At 38.9% G+C, this 16,012-nt stretch overlaps 1 protein-coding gene across 2 annotated transcripts in view; it reads left to right on the top strand.

Moving 5' to 3' along the window:
• PDZRN3 (PDZ domain containing ring finger 3) overlaps positions 1-15,701 on the top strand; it is a 186,599-nt gene extending 170,898 nt beyond the window's left edge. For both annotated transcript variants that reach the window (XM_075834048.1, XM_075834049.1), the window contains 6 exons: positions 2,991-3,078; positions 8,504-8,602; positions 9,493-9,555; positions 10,096-10,194; positions 11,856-11,972; positions 13,088-15,701. In XM_075834048.1, the coding sequence (XP_075690163.1) occupies positions 2,991-3,078; positions 8,504-8,602; positions 9,493-9,555; positions 10,096-10,194; positions 11,856-11,972; positions 13,088-14,626 (2,005 nt within the window). In that variant the 3' untranslated portion in view covers positions 14,627-15,701. The remainder of the gene's footprint in view (positions 1-2,990; positions 3,079-8,503; positions 8,603-9,492; positions 9,556-10,095; positions 10,195-11,855; positions 11,973-13,087) is intronic.
• The last annotated feature ends 311 nt before the right edge of the window (positions 15,702-16,012 follow it).

The following is a 16,012-nucleotide window of genomic DNA, read 5'->3' as shown; positions in this document are numbered from 1 at the left end:
GTTCACTTTAAGGTCAGAGATGCACAGATCATTATAAGGGAGATCTCCAATGCCCATTGGACATGATCAGGATGGGATCTCAGTCAGCAAACAGAGATCTTTTAAATTATTAGGGAATTGCAACACAGAGTATATTAAAAAGTTGCAGAACTTTTCTTGATACAATTTCATAAAGTGGGTGCACGCCTAAGGACAAAGGCAATATCCTACTAATTAGAGAACAAAAAATCGGCAGCACTCCTGGATATAATGGTGTAAAACCGATAGCGATGAACTTTCATCCATAAGCAAACGACGTTTCTGCAGATGTCGGTCCATCACTATAGGTATTACATCATGATATCCAGGAGAGCTGCCTATTTTTGTTCTATAGATAGATATGAGATAGCTAGATTAGATAGCTAGATTAGATAGATAGATAGATAGATAGATAGATAGATAGATAGATAGATAGATAGATAGATAGATAGATAGATAGATAGATAGATAGATAGATAGATAGATAGATAGATATGAGATAGATAGATAGATAGATAGATAGATAGATATGAGATAGATAGATAGATATGAGATAGATAGATAGATAGATATGAGATAGATAGATAGATATGAGATAGATAGATAGATAGATAGATAGATAGATAGATAGATAGATAGATAGATAGATAGATAGATAGATAGATAGATAGATAGATAGATATGAGATAGATAGATATGAGATAGATAGATATGAGATAGATAGATAGATAGATAGATAGATAGATAGATATCCGGGCGCCACAGACAGACCTACAAGCCCAGGGAGAGCCGACTGTGCCAACAGTGCGACCAGGAGGCCGTGGAGGATGAGACCCACTTCCTGCTACACTGCTCCAAATACTCAGCAGTAAGGGACACTCACTTCAGGAGACTCTCTGATCTCTTACCGGACTTCAGCTCCATGGAAGAGGAAGAGAAACTCTACATCCTGCTGGGTGAAGAGGAAACCACAGTGGGCACAGCGGCACAATATGTCACTGCATGCCATAAACTGAGAGAGACATGATATGCCATGGACTTGTATAACCCCAACCCTAGATATGTCCCTATCCCCCAATCCCTCAGTCCCTATCCCTCATTCCCTTACTTCTTACTTGCTTTGGCAATGCTAATATGTATTTGGTCCTGCCAATAAAGCTTCTTTGAATTTGAATTTGATAGATATGAGATAGATAGATAGATAGATAGATAGATATGAGATAGATAGATATGAGATAGATAGATATGAGATAGATAGATAGATAGATAGATAGATAGATAGATAGATAGATAGATAGATAGATAGATAGATAGATAGATAGATAGATAGATAGATAGATAGATAGATAGATAGATAGATAGATATGAGATAGATAGATAGATAGATAGATAGATAGATAGATAGATAGATAGATAGATAGATAGATAGATAGATATGAGATAGATAGATAGATAGATAGATAGATAGATAGATAGATAGATAGATAGATAGATAGATAGATAGATAGATAGATATGAGATAGATAGATAGATAGATAGATAGATAGATATGAGATAGATAGATAGATAGATAGATAGATAGATAGATAGATAGATAGATAGATAGATATGAGATAGATAGATAGATAGATAGATAGATAGATAGATAGATATGAGATAGATAGATATGAGATAGATAGATAGATACATAGATAGATATGAGATAGATAGATAGATAGATAGATAGATATGAGATAGATAGATAGATAGATATGAGATAGATAGATAGATAGATATGAGATAGATAGATAGATACGAGATAGATAGATAGATATGAGATAGATAGATAGATAGATATGAGATAGATAGATAGATAGATAGATAGATAGATAGATAGATAGATAGATAGATAGATAGATAGATAGATATGAGATAGATAGATAGATGGATATGAGATAGATAGATAGATAGATAGATAGATAGATAGATAGATAGATAGATAGATATGAGATAGATAGATAGATATGAGATAGATAGATAGATATGAGATAGATAGATATGAGATAGATAGATATGAGATAGATAGATAGATAGATATGAGATAGATAGATAGATACGAGATAGATAGATATGAGATAGATAGATAGATAGATAGATAGATAGATAGATAGATAGATAGATAGATAGATAGATAGATAGATAGATAGATAGATAGATAGATAGATATGAGATAGATAGATAGATAGATAGATAGATAGATAGATAGATAGATAGATAGATAGATAGATAGATAGATAGATAGATATGAGATAGATAGATGGATATGAGATAGATAGATAGATAGATAGATAGATAGATAGATATGAGATAGATAGATAGATGGATATGAGATAGATAGATATGAGATAGATAGATAGATAGATAGATAGATAGATAGATAGATAGATAGATAGATAGATAGATATGAGATAGATAGATAGATAGATAGATAGATAGATAGATAGATAGATAGATAGATAGATAGATAGATAGATAGATATGAGATAGATAGATAGATATATAGATATGGTTAAAAGAAGCTAAATAATGGATTCATATATGTGGAATGTTTCCCTGCAGATTTGTATTTTCAGGCACATTATAAAGTTCTGATGAATATATTTTTTCTGTATGATTATAATTTCCTTGTATCTTTTGTCTGGTTTGTGATCTTGATCTCATACTGAACGCTCCTCGCACCTTCCTGTTGTATTAATGAAATATTTGCATTTCAAAAACGACCGACCTTAGTTCTGTTCTAAACACAAACTACGCTAAAGAATCGTCGTTATTACCGTCTCATCTCGCCATTTATCAGGTTTTAATTATGAATAATACAGGCTGGAGGTTTTGCACTTTTGACAAAAATCACTTTATGCAAATGGCAATAACAGAATAATTGGTCGTTAGCCAGGGAAGGAGGCGTGTTCTCAAATCCTCGCTTTTTTTTCCAGGCATTCGTCACCTCACGAATATTTTGACCCCAACGACTTCATGGGAGGTTTGCCTCAAGATATTGACCGAGATGAATTAGAATTAGAGGTATGCTGTTTAATGTCGGGGATAATTGCTAGTTCTGTACATAAATAGACAATTTCACAATCTTGTATTTCTAGAGACTGCGATAATCATGGAACAGTTAGAAAGTCTGTTGGTTTATGAGTTCCAGCGGGCCAAGATATAAAAAAGTTCTATATAATTGGCATTTAGAGAGGGCTGGGAATTATAAACGGAAGTGAAGTGCAGTGGGTTCCTCGGGGGTGGAGCTTAATCTTTCTGATACTTCCTTGTTTACTACCAAGATTAAAGGGGTTTTCCCACAAAGGACATTTATCACCTATACACAGAGAAAACTTGCCTTGTATCCCATAGCAACTGGACACTTGAATAAATTAAAGGGGTTTTGTGGGGACCAAAAATTATTAGCAGTGTACTCCCTGCAGTACGTGAGTACTCTCACTAATATACATTCCGGTAATATACAGTTTTAATAAATAAGGGTCACCGGTAACATAGCAGTTTCCTCTTCCTGCCATTGCCTATTTTTCACACATGGGATAAAATATTAGTTGACGTTTTTTCTTCTATATGATTAATGCCCAAGGCAAAAAAAAGTTGGGTGTTTGGTTCACTTTAAAGATATTGGTCCAAAAAACAGGACATGTAGGGTTATGTTGAATTCAATGTATAATGAAAAGTGTGCAACTTTCTATTCGAATACACTGCTTGCTGTCAGTGAATGGAAACAATTTGATCTTTGCAGATAACGTGCTGACCGTGTATCAGAGTTCTCACTTGTAACAAGCTGTGCACCTGTGTGAGCAGCACGGGGATCATAACAGGACATTTTCAGAATTTCCATTCTCCGACAGACAGCAGAGATCTTGAAAATGGTGACAAATTGAAACATGAAGAACATTAGAAATTTGCAGAACTTTTTATGATACAATGAATAAGGGTATGTTCACACTCTTACTAAAAAAGTCTCAAAATACGGAGCTGTTTTCAAGGGAAAACAGCTCCTGATTTTCATAAGTTTTTTTCAAGCAACTTGCGTTTTTCGCAGCGTTTTTTTTACATCCGTTTTTGGAGCTGTTTTTCTATAGAGTCAATGAAAAACAGCTCCAAAAACGGCTCAAGAAGTGACATGCACTTCTTTTTCACGGGCGTCTTTTTACGCGACGTTTTTCGAAAATGAGGTGTAAAATAACGCCCTGTCGGAACAGAACGCAGTATTTCCCATTAAAATCCATGGTCAAATGTTTGGAGGCGTTCTGCTTCCGATTTTTCAGCCGTTTTTCGGGACGTTTACATTCCGAAAATAGGTTGTGTGCACATACCCTCAGCGTTATTTACAATAAAACAGGGAAACGCTTTTAGGTATCAAATGGAAGTGTCATTGGTGTCTACAAGTGTGTCACCCTATGCCAGGCGGGAGAGATTACCAGTTTAAGCAGCTGTCAAACCACATTTCCCATCAATTATTCACATGAGCTTGTTTTACTTCCTCTTGTCCCTGCTCAGAATGACATCTTGAACATTGTATTCCGTGTTTAAAATGGCGCTAATTTGTATTGATTTGTAATAAGGGACGGTGGAGGAACAATCGGATAGAAGGCCATTACGTCTTATACATAGCACTCTCCAAAAGTGACAGGGGGGCTGTTTCTGTGACCGCTAGCAAAGATGTCACATTTAAATATTTCTCCCATTAGCGGGCCAAGATCACCCTCCGGCCTTATGTCCGTGGGTTGGAGGAAGGGCTGACATCTGGCCTAGCGCAAAGATCGTGTCAATGTCACTTCCTTAATTGTCTGACAGAGACTCCTAAATACACGGCCCTTTTATCCCAGGGGGCTGAGGACATAACCTGCAGTTAATCCGGTCACCGCTCACCACAGAGGAGTCTCTCTTTACTGCGCGCTGCAACGGGGTCATCCAATAGTTCTAGTCTCACTTTCTCATCATGTGGCAAAGGGCCGAGGAATATCTTATATCAAGTGTCTTTTTAGTACGTGAACCCTCGGTGTGATGTTACCGTCTATATATAATGATGTCGTATTCTGCAGCACTGTGTAATTTCTTACCTTTTATAGCAAAGAATTAAAGGTCTCAAATAGATCCACATTATATTATGGAATTGCCCTTTAAGCAATGTTACAATATTATTGAATGGGGGAGCAATTCTGAAAATACCCCGCAGGGTTAAAACAGTTTTTATTTTGCTTGTTAAGGTATTCTGAGTTCATGGAGGGGGCTCCTCTATCCCCCCCCCCCCCCCCACAATTAGCCTGAGCGGAGAGGGGCTACAAAGAGCAACTGTTACGCTGGGAGGACCTAACATGTCCGTGTATTACATGGATAGGGCCCTTGATTGCAATGGGAGCTATGTAAGGCTTCAATTTACCATCCAATGGGTTACCCCATAAATAATAGCATCAGGACCCCCATGATCAGCTTATCAGCAGGTGACCTCTCTAATCTCTCGCATGTTTTCTGTCCCTTTAAAATAGGGACCAAAATTTCCAAATTATTAACAAAAATATTCTCTCCATCTAAATTTCTCGCCACGGCACCGGTAGCGTGGTCCCCCACCGCATGTAGTTGTTGTCACCTGTGGTGATGTTGTCACTGCATTCAGTCATTGGCTGCTGTGGTCATGTGTCCACAAACGTAATCTCACTGCACTGCGATAATGACAAGACGCAGAAGTGGAACCCGGAGCCAGAGGTGCGGGAATAATGCAGAGGTTAAACAATGAATATATTACAAATTCGTTTTTCAACATTAGGGAATGCTTGGTCTCTAGTTTAAGAGTTTCCAAAATCTTTTTAATTCAAATGCTCAAATGATAGACAGACATGTAGATAGATGGATAATAGATGATAGATAGATAGATAGATAGATAGATAGATAGATAGATAGATAGATAGATAGATAGATAGATAGATAGATAGATAGATAGATAGATAGATAGATAGATATGAGATAGATAGATAGATAGATAGATATGAGATAGATAGATAGATAGATAGATAGATAGATAGATAGATAGATAGATAGATAGATAGATAGATAGATAGATAGATAGATAGATAGATAGATAGATAGATAGATATGGGATAGATATGGGATAGATAGAGTAGATAGATAGATAGATAGATAGATAGATAGATAGATAGATAGATAGATAGATATGAGATAGATAGATAGATAGATAGATATGAGATAGATAGATAGTGGGATAGATAGATAGATAGATATGAGATAGATAGATAGATATGAGATAGATAGATAGATATGAGATAGATAGATAGATAGATATGAGATAGATAGATAGATAGATAGATAGATAGATAGATAGATAGATAGATAGATAGATAGATAGATAGATAGATAGATAGATAGATAGATAGTGGGATAGATAGATAGATAGATAGTGGGATAGATATGAGATAGATAGATAGTGGGATAGATAGATAGTGGGATAGATAGATAGATAGATAGATAGATAGATAGATAGATAGATAGATAGATAGATAGATAGATAGATAGATAGATGATAGATAGATATGAGATAGATAGATATGAGATAGATAGATATGAGATAGATAGATAATGAGATAGATAGATAGTGGGATAGATAGATATGAGATAGATAGATAGATAGATAGATAGATAGATAGATAGATAGATAGATAGATAGATAGATAGATAGATAGATATGAGACAGATAGATATGAGACAGATAGATATGAGATAGATAGATATGAGATAGATAGATATGAGATAGATATGAGATAGATAGATATGAGATAGATAGATAGATAGATAGATAGATAGATAGATAGATAGATAGATAGATAGATAGATAGATAGATAGATAGATAGATAGATAGATAGATATGAGATAGATAGATATGAGATAGATAGATAGATAGATAGATAGATAGATAGATAGATATGAGATAGATAGATAGATATGAGATAGATAGATAGATATGAGATAGATAGATAGATATGAGATAGATAGATAGATATGAGATAGATAGATAGATATGAGATAGATAGATAGATAGATATTAGATAGATAGATAGATATTAGATAGATAGATAGATATTAGATAGATAGATAGATATTAGATAGATAGATAGATAGATAGATAGATAGATAGATAGATAGATAGATAGATAGATAGATAGATAGATAGATATGAGATAGATAGATATGAGATAGATAGATAGATATGAGATAGATAGATAGATAGATAGATAGATAGATAGATAGATAGATAGATAGATAGATAGATAGATAGATATGAGATAGATAGATATGAGATAGATAGATATGAGATAGATAGATATGAGATAGATAGATATGAGATAGATAGATAGATAGATAGATAGATAGATAGATAGATGATAGCTCATTTATATAGTGACATTTCCAAGTTTTCCATCATTTCTCTAATAAACAGCAGGAAATTGTTAGTTCCCAAATTAATTACGTTAAATTTATCTTGTGCCCCCCCCCCCTTCATTATATTTCGTATTCTTCGTGTCAGGAACAGATGATGTTCCAGCGTCTTTAGCGCTCTTGTGCGTTCACCGCTGACATTGTAGGAAACGTTCTTTTCTCTAGAATCAATAAAACGTCTTTTTTTCTGCTTTTTTGTAAAATGGTTTAGTATTGACAAATAGACGGGACCGCACATTTTTGATCTCTCTGATGTAAAATCACTGCCAGCTGAGTAAGTTAGCCGACCTCTTTCCAGGGAAATGAAAAGCGATCTGGGATATACATCAACTGAATGAAATGTCTTCGAGGGACTAGAATACAGATGTAGCAGGGCCGAATTTGTCATTCAGCAGTTCAAGCGGCATTGTTTGTGATTTAGGAGCTAAGATAATGTAATTGGTTTGTCTATATAAAACCAGAGATGGAATATAGTGACATCATGATGTTTTGTGCCAAATGACAAACTCAGCGCTGCATCATCTGACAAACTCAGCTCTCCTATATCTAAAAACAAAAACACTCTACATTGTCTGAGACTCAACTCTCTCTTTTATTTGGCGAACTCAGCTCTGCATTGTCTGAAAAATTCAGCTCTGCTACATATAACCAACTCCGGTCTACATCAAAGGAGAAACTTAGTTCTGCATCATCTGACAAACTCAAATTGAAATTTTCTGAAAAAATGAACTCTCCTACATAAAAAAAAAAACTGGGCTTTGCATTGCCTGAAACTAAACTCTATATCTAACAAACTCATCTCTACTATGTCTGAAAAACTCAGCTCTCCTACATCTGGCAAATTATTTTCTCCATTAATCTTAGCTCTGCTACATACAACAAACTCTGCTCTGTGTCATATCAATTAGACAGTTCTACTACAACGGAAAAAAAACCTCAGCTCTGCTACATCTGTATGTGTTCACAGCTGTCGTCTTGTCTCTCCATTAGGAAATAGACCTGTACAGACTGAACAGCCAAGATAAACTGGGACTGACTGTGTGCTACAGGACTGATGATGAGGACGACATGGGGATTTATGTCAGTGAGGTAAGACCGGCGGAGATTACTGTAAGGAATAGTATCAGGTGACATTCTGTATATCGTCACTGCCGGGGGGGACGCAGATGTCTTCTCGGAACGATTACCAGTATCTTTAATTATTCCAGAACTTTTGAGACCAGTCCCACCCATATCACATTCATACATGAAAGTATTAGGGGATTTAAAAAAAACACCCCAATTTTATTCTTCATGGCCCCAAGAAATTGTCACGTCTTGTCCTTGCCTGTGCAGGATCGTGCAGGGAATCATTATACTTAAAGGGGTATTCCCATCTAATAAATGTATTACATATCTGCAGGATATGCTATAAATATCTAAAACCTCTGAGACCCACCCCTATTTCAAGACCGGGGTCCCCCGACCCCTGACCAGCCGGTGTGCTCGGCTGTTTCTGTAACTCCCATAGAAGACTATGGAGAGAGCCACATATATGCGCGGCCCCCTCTCTAGTCATTCCCCGGGACAGGGTTCGGGGGATCCCTGTTCTTGACAGTTCACAGAGCTGAACTCGTGGATATGCCATAAATGTCTTAGAAGGGAATATCCCTTTAAGACTTAAATAAAATTTCCCTCTTAAATCAAATCCGTTTTTTATAGTTATATCTGTTCTTGGGAAAGCTGGGTGACGACCAATATGGCCACCATTACAGCTTACCCAGCCTTCTCAGATTCCTGAATGTTTGGTATCGCAGTGATACATCACCGGCTCTTTATTACTAGACAGAAAATCCATTCAGGGGTGTGGGAAAGCTGGGTGATAGATGAAATTAGGGCTCCTATGCATGTTGTTAGTAAAGCCTATGTATACGTTACTATATACATTCAATGTATTCACAATGTGTCATAATTTTGGAAAACTTGTGTATTGTTTTTAGATTGACCCTAATAGTATTGCCGCTAAAGACGGACGAATCAGAGAGGGAGATCGGATAATACAGGTAAGACGGGAGATTAGATCACAGGGGATCGGTAAGCGGGTCGATCTGATCTCTCCAGGACAGGCCGCTGCTTCTGATCTTAGTCTCAAGGATGTACATTCCATAGAGGCAGGGGACTGCTCTGGAAAAAGGGTTAATCCATCTCTTTTTCGATTGGGCGGCAAGACTCTCCTACCCAGAGGAACTGAATTTTTAGCATAGGGGTGGGTAATTGTTCCAAGGGTCATAGAAAGGGGTTGGAGGGGGAAAAAAAACACCAGGCCCCTCTGTCCTGGGTGGCAAACACAGCACCATAATTAGGAGGGGGGTATTCTGATCTTTGCTATGGGGCCCCGCTGTAGTCTGTGCGCCACTGGCCATTGTACAATAATAGTTTTGTAACTTTCTAATACAGTTAGCATTTCAATTTCTCACCATTTTTAAGATCCCTGCTTGCTGTCAGTGAAAACAAAAACACTGACTGTATACAAAGCATGACAAGGAACCTGATGGGGTTTCTCTCCTTACAAGACTTCTGATCTTTTGTCTCTTGATTTACAGATTAACGGCATTGATGTTCACAACCATGAAGAAGCCGTCGCCCTCCTCACCAGCGAAGACACAACAGTTTTCTTATTAGTAGCACGGCCAGAACTACAGGTTTGTATTATTTCCAAATTCCTTCAAAGGGTTTTCCAACGATAGACATCCTATCAATAGGCCATAAATGTCTGATAAGTGGCGGTTTGACTTCTCCAGCCACCCCTGTCGGAACAACGAGGGTCCTGTGCCCCTCATTGTGCATGAGAAATGGGCCGGCTGTGGCCACATGGGGCATAAGAGGCGGGGCAGAAGAATTTTTTTATTAATCTCTCATAAATATGCACGGGCGACCCCCCCCCCCCCTGCTTCTCCCAAGAAGGGAATGAGGAAAAGAACACCACATAAGCCCCAAAGGGCAAAAGACTGGGAGCATTTATCAATGCCCAATCTCATCTGCGCCCGTTTTTGTTTTAATGTCACCTGTGCCCATTTTTGTTGTAATGTCATCTGTTCCCATTTTTATTTTAATGTCATCTGCGCCCATTTTTGTTGTAATGTCACCTGTGCCCATTTTTGTTGTAATGTCACCTGTGCCCATTTTTGTTGTAATGTCATCTGTGCCCATTTTTGTTGTAATTTCATCTGTGCCCATTTTTGTTGTAATGTCACCTGTGCCCATTTTTGTTGTAATGTCACCTGTGCCCATTTTTTTGTAATGTCACCTGTGCCCATTTTTGTTGTAATGTCATCTGTGCCCATTTTTGTTGTAATTTCATCTGTGCCCATTTATGTTATAATGTCACCTGTGCCCATTTTTGTTGTAATGTCACCTGTGCCCATTTTTGTTGTAATGTCACCTGTGCCCATTTTTGTTTTAATGACATCTGCGCCCATTTTTGTTGTCATCTGTGCTCATTTTTGTTTTAAAAACAAGTACAAATGACGTCAGCATTGGAAAACACCAGGATGCACAGGGTATGTAGACTTTTGTAACCTTTATTATTGCTCCGACACTTCTAAACTAAGAAAGCAACTTTGCAAATTGTCTTAAATAGTATACAGCTCCTATGCAGAACTATGTGCATCCATGGTTACAGACTACAAACAAACCCTGTGTAATAACCTACAGACAGTAGAAGAGGTGCAGACACATGACTACAGGATCAGACTACACAGCATCTGTTTGTAGTCTGTAACCATGGAGACACATAGCACTGCATAGAAGCTGTGCACACAAAAGGATAAGCCATTTTTAAAGAAGACTATAATCAAATTTGCTTCATTTTATCTTTAGTTTGGATGCATCGTCGCAACAAACAAGTAGTTGCAAAAGTCTACACACCCTATAAGAGATGTGCATCCCACTCTACTGCCAAAATGACTGCTTTTTTAAGAATAAAAATGGCCACAAATGACATTGGAGGGGAGATGGATTAGTACATGCAGATAATACACTCTAAACTGACAATCAATTGCAAAATTCCGATAGTCTGGAAATTCTGCTCGTCTGGAATATAGGACCACTGGGTTAGTAGAATTCTTCATTTTACGGATTATTTCTTACCCTGTTCCCGAGTAATCCATTATCCTACATGATCTGGCCGTCCAGCACCATGGTGAGATTCCGGATTATCGGAATTCCGCTTAAACACGAATTCTGGTGTAAATTTCGGTATTGTAACAGGATTTACAGGGAAGGGCGGATATTTCTATCAGGTATTGTTCCCTTGACAACGCTTTTTGACGCCGTTCTCTTCTTTTGCTTCCGCGGCGCACAGCTGGATGAAGGATGGATGGACGATGACAGAAATGATTTCCTGGATGATTTACACATGGACATGCTGGAGGAACAACACCACCAAGCAATGCAATTTACAGCCAGCATGCTCCAGCAGGTACTCTGTCAACATCTCATGTCCGATCTGATATTCCGATTCCCGGTTTCCATTAAATGGATTAAACTAACCAGCCGCTATAATGAATAGATGAGGTTATGAGTAGCGGGGGAGGGGGGATTGTCAGAGTTTTATATTAAAGGTCCACAGGGGAGAGGATGATAAATTTTGCGGTGAAAACATTCCATTATTTTAGCTGGATGCGCTTAAGATAACCGGACTGACAGCTCGGAAAGATCCAGCCGCTGGAGAGATTTGTAATATTCATGTGTGAGGAGAATAAAAATGTTTGTTTTTTTCTTTTAAAATTTTTGTTTTTTAGGTCGAGGAAAATTTAAAGGTGTCGTATAAAATTTGAGATTTTTTTTTTTTCTGGAACAGCGCCGTCCTTGACCATAGGCTGTGTCTGGTATTGCAGCACAAACCCATTAATGTGAATTCAAGGTCAATGGAAATGATTATGTGACTTGATATAATTAGATTCAGAGCCAACCTAAATAACAGTGGTAAAAGAAAGAATTCCACCATTAAGGCTATGTTCACATCTTCTTCGGAGACTGCGTCGCAGATTTCATCACATTTGATGGGAAAAATGTGACGGCATGCAGCACTATTTTTTTTCCATCGAGATGACGGGCACCTTGGCGGACCAAAACGGACCTGATTGTAAGTCAATGGGGTCCATCGGGGCCGCTGGTATTTGTCGTGCGACAGATCAGAGCTGCAATACCAGAAACTGCCTATGGACTAGAATGGCGCTGTTTCTGGGGCTTGTCTCTATAATAGCTTAAAGTGTGGCTCCAGTTTTATGTTACCTTTCCATACATAATAGAATCGCTTAAATTTCAATTCCCAAGTTTAATACCATTACGGGAATCCCTCCTATAACTTATTGGATTCATGCAAAAATACTACAGGGCTAATTGACTGGATCGGAGCTGCAATACCACACACAACCTGTGGACAGGTGTGACACTGTGTTTAGAATAACCCAGCCATGTTTTTCCAATCCTGTACAACCCCTTAGACAACAAGCTACATTTAGAGAATCATCATACTGTATTTCTCCAAAAATTTAGCAAAAATATTCACTTTCTATTTTCATGTATTTTTAGAAAAAACTTGATGAAGATGGAGGAACCACAGACACAGCAACTATTTTGTCCAACCAGATTGAGAAAGACAGTGGCGTGGGGCGCACGGATGAAAGCACGCGCAATGATGAGAGTTCCGAGCAGGATGATCACACAACATCTTCGAATACGCTGGGCAGTCAGAAAAAACTCATGTACAGTCAGGACACTTTGGGCAGCGGAGATATGCAATTCAGCAACGAGTCCTTCATATCTGCCGATTGCACGGATGCTGACTTCTTGGGTATCCCCATGGATGAGTGTGAGAGATTCCGAGAACTGCTCGAACTCAAGTGCCAAGTGCAAAGTTCCAACCAACACAGTAGATATTACCAAACCAGCACCATGGACACCAACCGGAGCGACCAAGAAAGTGTCGACCGGGAACTGGAGATGTTGAATGAAGAATTACAGAGCATCGAGCTTGAGTGTTTGAACATTGTACGAGCGCACAAGATGCAACAGCTAAAAGAGCAATACCGAGAGTCCTGGATGCTACACAATAGCGGTTTCCGAAATTACAACACTAGTATTGACGTCCGCCGCCACGAACTCTCCGATATCACCGAACTACCGGAAAAGTCTGACAAGGACAGCTCAAGTGCCTACAACACCGGGGAAAGCTGTCGTAGCACCCCACTGACTTTAGAGATATCCCCCGACAACTCATTGCGTAGGATGGCCGACGCTGCCAACTGCCCAAATGTCGAGGGTGCAGCGGGTAGCGGCGTTTACAATTCAACCCAGAAGAATTTGAGATCAAGCGGAGAGAGTCGAGAGTCCAGCCCGGCCAGGCAACTCCAACCGGCCAAGGACTCCGACGACAACAAACCGACGGAAGTCAAAGACAAAAAAGTCAACGATATAGGCAAAGGCCTCTCAGAAAAACAATCCGGCACTTTTACACCTCCGTATCGACACTCCCCTTATAAACACGCCCACATCCCCGCCCACGCTCAGCACTATCAAAGTTACATGCAGCTCATTCAACAAAAATCGGCGGTAGAGTACGCCCAGAGCCAGATGAGTTTGGTCAGCATGTGTAAGGACCTTCAGAACTCGACAGAACCCAGGATGGAATGGAAAGTGAAGGTGCGGAGCGATGGGACGCGTTACATCACAAAACGGCCGGTGAGGGACAAGTTGTTGAGAGAACGAGCCATTAAGATCAAGGAGGAAAGGAGCGGTATGACGACCGATGACGACGCCGTTAGCGAGATGAAAATGGGTCGTTACTGGAGCAAGGAGGAACGTAAGCAGCATCTCCGCAAGGCCTCGGAGCAGAGGAAAAGAAAAGAGTTCATGATACAGAGTAGGCTGGACTGTCTGAAGGAGAAACAGATGGCCGAAGACAACAAGGAGATCAGCATCATTGACCTCAGCCACAAAAAGATGATGAAGAAGCGCAACAAAAAGATTTTTGACAACTGGATGACAATACAAGAACTGTTAACGCACGGGGCAAGGTCTCCCGATGGCACAAGGGTCTACAACTCACTGCTCTCAGTCACGACTGTATAAAGTGTCCAAACGAATGTTTTTGTATATAACAAACTACCACTGCGGTAGAATTCCCCGCCTCGTTCAATGTGGCAAATTATGTTTTTGTTTTGTAAATATAAGATAATGACAGTCACTGTTAATAGATTTTTTTCTTCTTTTTTATGAAAAATAATTTTACATCTTACATTTTGACTTATGTATATAACCAGTACACCGCTTCTTCTTTAAAGTGCTGCACCACCTTTGATGAACATTGGATATGGAATGTAAAATCTACTTAATATCTTCTCAAATTTTTGCTATTTTCACTTTTTTTGTTTGCTTTTACTTTGTACAGTGTAGTAAAATGATGTTTCCACATGGAAACTGTCAACAAGGAGTGTGTGTTGATAATAGATCTTATTATGGGATTTTTTTTTATCTCTACTTGGTACTTTGAGTGCACAAGGGTCCATTACATTTTGAGGTTTACTCCCAGCTGCCCTGACTAAAAGGGGTTGTCCAGTTTAGAAACCAAATTTTCATACAACTTATTAGGGAATTCTGAGTTAATAAAAGAGGGTCCCCTTTTTAAATCCTCATCTCCTATCCAGAGCAGAAAGCAGTTGCAAAGAGCGTCCCTCCCTTTGGAGGACCCATCCTGTCCTGAATTACATGAACACCCCATTGATTTGACTGTACACTGTGTAATGCTTCATTTCCCCTGTGGTGGCGCTGCAGGGAAATTGATTGCAGCTGACACTTTCCCATTTTTGTCAGGGGACATTTCTGACCAATAGGGATTGTCCAAGTAGACAACCCCTATTTGATATAGGGCTGGGCAATTATGACCTAAATCAAAATCATGATTAATTGAACATTAAATGAACCTCGATTACGATTATTGAACCCCATTTTGCATGCAACGCCCCCTATTTGCATGCTTTGTCATTGAATTAATATTTATTCCCTGAGCCTGCTGTATACTACTGTATATAATTTACCCCCTGACAAAATGATGCCCCATAGCTGCCCCCACACATTATAATGCCCCTATAACTGCCTCCACACAGTATAATGCACCCATAACTGCCTCCACACAGTATAATGCCCCCATAACTGCCTCCACACAGTATAATGCACCCATAGCTGCCCCCACACAGTATAATGCCCCTCATAACTGTCCTCCACGCAGTAGAATGCCCTTGTTACTGCCCTCTACACAGTATAATGCCCCCATAACTACCCTCCTCACAGTATCATGCTCCATAGTTGCCTCTACATAGTATAATGCGCCCATAACTGCACCCCACACAGTATAATGCCCCCATAACTTCCCTCCTCACAGTATCATGCCCCCATAGTTGCCTCTACATAGTATAATGCCCCCATAACTGCCCTCTACACAGTTTTATCCCCCCATAA

This window comes from Rhinoderma darwinii, chromosome 7 (genome assembly GCF_050947455.1).
Source record: "Rhinoderma darwinii isolate aRhiDar2 chromosome 7, aRhiDar2.hap1, whole genome shotgun sequence".
In the NCBI taxonomy this organism is placed as follows: domain Eukaryota; kingdom Metazoa; phylum Chordata; class Amphibia; order Anura; family Rhinodermatidae; genus Rhinoderma; species Rhinoderma darwinii.
This window is presented reverse-complemented; position numbering and strand designations above follow the sequence as displayed.